The sequence below is a fragment of the Paramacrobiotus metropolitanus genome, unplaced genomic scaffold, assembly GCF_019649055.1.
Source record: "Paramacrobiotus metropolitanus isolate TYO unplaced genomic scaffold, Prichtersi_v1.0 Parri_scaffold0000036, whole genome shotgun sequence".
NCBI classification, from domain to species: Eukaryota; Metazoa; Tardigrada; class Eutardigrada; order Parachela; family Macrobiotidae; genus Paramacrobiotus; species Paramacrobiotus metropolitanus.
Window position 1 is genome coordinate 451,138 of NW_026570256.1, and position 7,229 is coordinate 458,366.

General features: G+C 44.1%; 2 protein-coding genes and 1 long non-coding RNA gene across 3 annotated transcripts; 2 read left to right on the top strand and 1 right to left on the bottom strand.

The window, feature by feature from the left end:
- The first annotated feature begins 158 nt into the window (after positions 1 to 158).
- Positions 159 to 3,572, top strand: LOC129589550 (uncharacterized). The gene is made up of 4 exons (XM_055484346.1): positions 159 to 665; positions 1,106 to 1,201; positions 1,389 to 1,518; positions 1,583 to 3,572. The coding sequence occupies exons 1-4, from the start codon at positions 560 to 562 to the stop codon at positions 3,216 to 3,218; spliced, it is 1,968 nt and encodes a 655-aa protein (XP_055340321.1). The 5' UTR covers positions 159 to 559; the 3' UTR covers positions 3,219 to 3,572.
- A 698-nt stretch (positions 3,573 to 4,270) lies between these two features.
- LOC129589672 (uncharacterized) lies at positions 4,271 to 6,455 on the bottom strand. Its single transcript, XM_055484512.1, has 3 exons — positions 6,266 to 6,455; positions 4,671 to 5,549; positions 4,271 to 4,606 (listed from the first exon to the last, which is right to left on the bottom strand). Exons 2-3 carry the CDS (start codon positions 5,511 to 5,513, stop codon positions 4,436 to 4,438), a joined length of 1,014 nt encoding a protein of 337 aa, XP_055340487.1. The 5' UTR covers positions 5,514 to 5,549; positions 6,266 to 6,455; the 3' UTR covers positions 4,271 to 4,435.
- A 2-nt stretch (positions 6,456 to 6,457) lies between these two features.
- Positions 6,458 to 6,965, top strand: LOC129589673 (uncharacterized). The gene is made up of 2 exons (XR_008690642.1): positions 6,458 to 6,548; positions 6,803 to 6,965. It is a non-coding gene; the product is annotated as an uncharacterized LOC129589673 (long non-coding RNA).
- The last annotated feature ends 264 nt before the right edge of the window (positions 6,966 to 7,229 follow it).

The following is a 7,229-nucleotide window of genomic DNA, read 5'->3' on the forward strand; positions in this document are numbered from 1 at the left end:
ATAAATCAGAAACTTAAAGCGGGACCCAGTGTGGTGTACCGCTGCATTTAACAGCGCATGAATCAAATGCGCATCATTTAACAGCGCATGTTAAATGCAGCGGTACACCACACTGGGTCCCGCTGCATTTAACAGCGCATGAATCGTGAGTGTTTCAGACAGTATCATCGCTGTCATTACTGATCGGGGAGTGACCGCAAAGTTGAGGCTTATCGCACAAATCTTGCTACCGACATCCGGCATCGGTACAGCATTTTTACATACCGGGTTATCTGCTATACGGTACATGATGCAGTGGTTTTAAATATTGCTCGCGTGTATCTGCTCAAAACTCCGACACATGTGCAGGAATTTATAGTTGGTGATGTACGGTGAATTTTTATTGTTGGCGTCAAACTTGTTTGCTATAGGGAGCAAAATATATTGTTTTCTTTTTTTTGATTTCATTGCGCTGTGCTAAAAGGTTGAGTGCTAATCCAGAAATTTATTACAGTCCGTGATTTTTGAACAGCAGTACAAAAAGGTGCTGGGCAATTTGGTTGCCCATGGTTCGACAGATATGGGTAGGAAATTACACTCCCTATCATATCTGTTAATTCCGTTCTTTTATTTGAACAACGCAAAGGCAGTCTCGGACGAGGATGGAAATGTTGTAATAACAGAAGGTACAGTTGTGTATGAATAATACCTGCCTTTCCGTTAATATAATTATACGAGTATACCAATACGCGCATCGGCTTTGCTCACCGGTGCCAGTCAATTGGATTAATATTTTTTTCCGCAACCGTTTGTAAATCCGGCGACACTTAGAAGTGTCGCATCAATTTGACCGCTTATTATCAGTTTTTTATGAAGAATGTCGTTGTGCTAGAATTCTGATACTATACCTAGACCAAAATTTTAATGAAAATAAAATTTGGCATAATATCATAATTAATCCTCATTGTGCAGAAAATTCATTGTACAAAGTTGACCTTTCCAGAATTTTGCTGTGCACGGATTTTGTTACATTAGCTACAAAGGTTTTTTGTGTTTGTTTAATATCATTTGGATTACTGCAAAATCAGTTTTTCGTGAGGCAGTTTAACAATTGTGTATTTCGCAGATCTTTTTCAAACGCCTATCAAATATGTGGACGATCCAAGTATTAACCTATGGCCGAATCGCACCGCCATCCCTTATGTGATCAGCGAAATTTTTAGTAAGCATAAAAAAAATTTTATGGACTTGGCATAGTTCAACAGTCTTATAACCAACCTTAAATTTCATTCTCGCTATTCGATATTAAGGATGAGTTGCCATCTCCTTTTATATGATTTCTGTAGTACGAGTATTAAAATGTCCAAACCATGTGAAAAAAATTTGAATATAATAAATTCATAATTCAGGTGCATCAGAACAGCAAGCGATTGTTAAGGCTCTCCGCATCATGGAGAAGAAAACAGGAGGATGTATTTTGTTCAAGCCTAAGACCAGTGAAGATGATTATATCTACTTCTTTGGAAACTTTCTGGACAAGTGAGTTTAGGCTCTAGTATCTTTAACCAACAACGACTACCTGACACCAACGTTTCTGTACCAGATGCGACTCAAAAGTAGGCAGAGTAGGCGGGAGACAGTATGTTGATCTGGCCCGGCCCATACACCTTACTTCAACATCATGTATAAACACGGGAAGGATCCAGCACGAGCTGATGCACGCTTTGGGCTTTCGTCACGAACAACAACGCCCCGACCGCGACCAGTATGTCGACGTACGCAGCGGAAACGTAATACCGGCAGATTACCCTGATAATTTCGTTAGAATATCCTCGATAAACACTTTTGGACTCAAGTACGATTACCATTCCGTAATGCATTATGATGCCTTCGCTTTCGCCGTATTCAATAACAGTCCTGTGTTGATCCCCAAAAAAGGCCTAGTGGTCCGTATGGGTCAACAATTGGCCATGACCCCGAGCGATGTTGCAAAGATAGCATTGACCTATAAATGCCCTTTAACCATTCGTCGCGTCAGCCAAACGGCCCGTAAAAGGGAGAACTTCCCAAATTTCTCACTGGAACCGATAGAGGGAGATCGGTGCCAGGTGCAGTTTAACGATTACTGTGCGCCCGGTCAAATCACGCAAGAGAACTGCAGACGCCGGAATTATTTTCATATTCGTTGCCGGTCGGACGCTCCGGTGCCGGTTCTAGAAAGTATGACGGCTGTTATGGCCGATAAGACTGTGCGACCGGTATCCATAGATGTCGACGAACGACTCATTTCCAGTTATTCCTTCGAGCCGATTCGGATCCAAGTTCTGAAGCTGCAGATACACAATTGCACCACCGAACGCGTGACCCTGAGACTTAAGCAGCTCAATTTTGTCAACTTACTACACTTAGAACTTCACCACTGCCACAATCTGATTATTGAGAAGACGGACATTTCGGTATTCCAACAGTTGCGGATAACTACTTTTCGCAACAGTACCGTCCATGTTATGCAACCGGGAACATTTACCGATTTGCCAGAAATGCGGATAATTTCTTTAGAAGCATTATCGGCCACCCAGAAAAACCAAAATTTCGAAGCTCCTTATCGAGAATTTCTCCGCCGTTTGCACTGCAGCTGTGAATTTAGCTGGTATCGATCATGGTGGCGGAGCAATAAGCAATTACGTCTAAAAGCGCAAATAGAGGAATTGTATTCGTTCGATGGACCTACCTCTGCCCTACTTTGCAATGATGAATTTAGCAAAGAAGGTTTGTTTCATCCAATCAACTGTAGCGATAAACCGTTTCCTCTCAGCACGGAGTGGATCAGCTATTACACGCAAATTGAATATTCTATAAACGAGCCACTGTGCAACCAAACACTCACGGTTACGTCTTCGACCGCTATGTTTTCGACATTGATACTGGACCCCACTGCAACAGGGGCCCCAACGTTCCCTTTGGCTCCCTTCTCCACGACGCTTTTACCACGGAAAATCGGGCCTCTCGCACTGTCGCCACAAAGACTAAGGTCGCAATCGATCCCGGGTATCTTGGTAGGCGCTCTGTTTGGGATCGCCACTCTGTTTACAGCTATTACTTTATTAATTAAGAATGGACGATGCAGAACCTGGGTTTCATCCTTGCGAAATAGCAGCTTATCATTCAGGGTTTTCAGAAACAGAGAACCAAGTAGTGCCGATGGTATCGCGATAGTTTCGAGCGGAGTAAGCTCTTGAAAGGATGCGCCGGCTGGACGTTTTTGTGTTATTAATTTGTCTTCGATTTTGTTGGTTGGCCGCACAGTGCGCCATAATAACCTTTTACTATTTTGCTGCATTGTAAAGCTCAATTATATCTACTCGAGCAAGTTTTTTTTATAATTTTTACGTTTAAGTTGTAGCTTTCTGTTTTGTTTGATTTATTTTAGAATTCTTGGATGTTGAAAAACACCCATTAGCTGTACAAAGGTGAAGCGTTTCCGGGATCTGTCGCCTTGAGATTAGTCTGCCGCTTTATGCTAAGTTTGTAATTGTTCCTTGCTGGCATCGTTTGATGCAAAATGCGCATTTCTTAAATATTTGAATTAATAAATTGCGCACACTCCCAAGTCCAAACTGTAAGAAAACAACGAATTTATTGTACGTGCGTTTGTATTCTACCATTTATATAGTGCGGTAACGCAACCTTGTACCGCTTTTACGTAGTTGCCTTTTCATAGTATCAAATTAACCCTACTCAATCCTTTTTAATTCAGTTTGTGCAAAATCGGCTGCGAAGGATTGTAACGTAATTTGTGATCTCGGTTTTGGTTCAGATTTGTCTTCATGATCATGCGCCTTCTACAAGAAATTTTCATGAGATCGGTTAAAAATTGTAACCTGACCACATAACAGCTCTTGGATTTGGTGGTAATGTGTCTTTATACGTGTATAGCGGGTCTGGCAGAGAGACTCATGGATGCGGATAACGTTCAAGTTTTGATTTTCTCAGGCAAATTCATATGCATATGTGTAGTAAAACCGTTGGTCAAGAAAAAAACTTAAAGAGGTTAAATTAATTAGACTTGGCTTCCCGCTTTGCTTTGGTCTTTTCGTGCACGCCAAGAGCGGTGCTCTTTCCTAGTTTATTCCTGTATTAGCCGACCTGCCTTGGAACCAGCGGTGCTGGTATTTGAACAGATGGCCGTTGGTATGACAAAGGCACCCTTAAAATTTCCTTTTATTCCAGTTTTACCCGTTATTTATACAAAGAAAGAAAAAAATCTCGTTAATTAAATTTTATGCGGATCAATCCGATTGAACATCGCCCCAGTCAAAATATTGTAAAAACTATAAAAACGTAACACTAAACTTGTTCATTGCTGTAATATACGAAACAGAACGAGTGCGCGCAAACAGAAAATGCACACACTTCTCTTGAAAAAACGGCCGATTTGGCCATTGGCCACCGATTATCAGCCGTATCGCCATCCCTTTTCCGATGGCAGCGCTAGCTGCCAGAGGAAGAGCAGCGCAATACGCGACAGCTTCTCCAACTGCAGCCCTTCAAGACCTTCGTAGCACCAATGCTTTCCGCGGTAATGCGACGACGAACGCGGGTCATTGGACTGCGTGGCACGCAATACCTGTGAACAAACAACCGCAGCGTCAACGTTAAGGAAAACAGCAGTTAAAGCGGAGCAACCTTACCTTGCAAACAACTACCGATACGTTGAGTTCCTCTTCCTCGTCATCATCCAGATCAGGATCAGCCAACCCAGTGACCCACTGCATCAGCTGTTGCAGATCTTCGTCACTCAGCGCCGGCAACATTATTTCACAGGCCTCCCACAGCATGCAACCGAAATCCTTGGTGACATTCAGACACACTTCCGGAAATTCCATCTCCAAAGCGGGACCCCTTTTCTGCGGTCTACTCCGGTGATCGTCGAATGGGCAGAACCATTTGACCGTACAATTGACCAGGCGCGGTGATTCGCACGGCAAACTACTAAAAATTTTAATGAAATCCTGCAGACGGCAGTGTTCGCGAACCAGACGTGGACGATAAGTTCCCGCAGACCAGGGGTCGGGATTATGCTGCACACACGGGCTTGGCTCTTCACAGTGGTCGGTGGCGCGGTTGACCAGGAAGGAAATCTGCCAACCAATCAGATGCAGCGCGGTTAATCGGATTTCTGGTCGATGCTTCGCCGTGTACAGCAACATGTCGCTCATATTCAGCAGGTCGTTTGGCGTCATCGTTCCCTCTCCATCCACCAACGCAACGTGGCGGGTGCCTGGACGGAGACGTTTGAAAAGCGCCGCCGACAATAAAGGGTGAAAATGTTCGCAGGGAAACCGTTTACATGGGACACAGCGGCGTTCTAGGACGATGAGAGCCGAGAGCGCTGGCGAATCCATGAGCATGTTCCACGTGGAGCAGACGATACGCAGCCGAGTCTGTGACACCGTGTCCAACTCGGAAAACACTTCCCGCCAAAGTTCCACCGGCAGCCCGCTGTAGTCCTCCTTGATCATCTTCTTGGCCATGAAGGTCCAGTCATCTTGCAAACCTTTCACTACATTCTGGAACATATATATAGCGTACTATCTAAATGCTGATTTCTACAGGAAATGGTCTGGTACAGGGTACCGAATTCGTACTGTAAATACAAAGAAATCTTCCGTTTCCGCGCAGCTCGAATACTTTTGCGCAAAAATTTTATGTCTTTTTTGCAGCTAAATAATTTTTCTACGTTGCTCTGAAAGTCTTTTGCGCTCTTCATATCCGATTGCCGAAAAGTGTCGATTGAAAATGGACCAAGAGTCTACACTCTACATGCTGTAGAAAAAGTCGGATTGTTGCCCGGATCTTCGTAAAATTTGGTTGAAAATTGCGCATTATTATGCAGACAAAGTGGAATCCGAATCAATGTCAGTTCGTCAGCACTTACATTTTTCAAAATCAAAACAAATGACGAAATAAATAAACGTAAAAATTCATTTTGCAATTCTAGGAAACTGTGTAATTTCATACTCTAGATTCTAGAATCATGTGCGTTTAACAGCAAACTTTGTAAAAAATAATCAGCATTTTGGTACACGAGTCACACGACAATGCACTTTTGCCAATTTTAAATCGTCCTATCTCGGCAATCGGAAGTTGCGGCGCGGCGCGCTGATGGTTTTCAGACCAATTTAAACAATTCACTTATTTGAAGTATGTTATAAGTGTTACAAAAAAGGGCTTCGCAAGTATCGGGTAATTTTAATCTAAAAACATCAAACCGAACACTCCTTACCACAAGGCATAATATTTCAATCGGGTCCGATATAACACAGCCAGATTTGTACAAGTAGTCCAACCGATCGCCAACGATGTCTACTAAGCGGATGCCCTTGCAGGCGTACCACAGAGTGCCGGTATTCCAACGCTGGACGAGTGTTTGCGCCTCCTCGGGCGACAACGAACGCAATGCACCGTCTAGCTGCACATTGGCATAGGTCAATTGCTCTGTGTAAGCATTACGCGACGCGCAAGCGGCAGTCGGGTAAAAAAAACATGACGTCACGGCGCGTAAGCAGGTAAACGATTTGATTGGTAAACCAGAATTCTGGGATGGGTTTTCAGCTTACCCGTCCGCGTAACCGTTGCGCTTCGACGTCGAAGCGCAACCGTTACCCAAACTACGAGTAACTCGTAACTCTCCTGCCCAGATCAACAAAATTTTTGTTTTTTGAACCAAAAGTGCATCCGGCGACCCAGATTGACACTTCTAAACTCAGAATCAACTTTTTTGACGTTTTACCGCATTAAAGCATCAAAACAGATTTTTCAGTTCCACTTCAGTTTTTCCGTTGTTCAATTTCTTTCTTGGCACGGAAGCGTACTCGCCTTACGATTGGACGATATTTTTTTCGCTGAGTCATGGACAGATTTTTACCCGTTTCTCCGTTACCCGACGCGCATCGGTTACCCAAATGCAATTGACCTATACCACTGTGTCGGATGAACGTGTCTCGCTGCATGCGCGGGTGAAGTGCTGTGTATTCAACCGTTTGAACAGCACGGCGTCTTTTCCCGTCCTGGAAGCAGCGGATGCGGTCGATCGGGACGACATCGGTGCGGGGGATTCCCGTCAGGACATCTTGCCAACGAACAACCGCCTCTTCGTAGAACGCATACTGCACACCGCGTCCATGGCAGGATATTTCGCCGGGAACCCAAATCCACGGACCGCGAGGAGTCTCCAAGACGAGGACGAC

Bases quoted from the DNA above. Each gene is read 5' to 3' on its own strand.
- LOC129589550 (XM_055484346.1), top strand. From the start codon at position 560: ATGGGTAGGAAATTACACTCCCTATCATATCTGTTAATTCCGTTCTTT. The intron at 666-1,105 runs GTACAGTTGTGT...TGTATTTCGCAG, and splicing joins AAATGTTGTAATAACAGAAG to ATCTTTTTCAAACGCCTATC. The intron at 1,519-1,582 runs GTGAGTTTAGGC...TTTCTGTACCAG, and splicing joins TTTGGAAACTTTCTGGACAA to ATGCGACTCAAAAGTAGGCA.
- LOC129589672 (XM_055484512.1), bottom strand. From the start codon at position 5,513: ATGGCCAAGAAGATGATCAAGGAGGACTACAGCGGGCTGCCGGTGGAA. The intron at 4,607-4,670 runs GTAAGGTTGCTC...GTTTGTTCACAG, and splicing joins TATCGGTAGTTGTTTGCAAG to GTATTGCGTGCCACGCAGTC.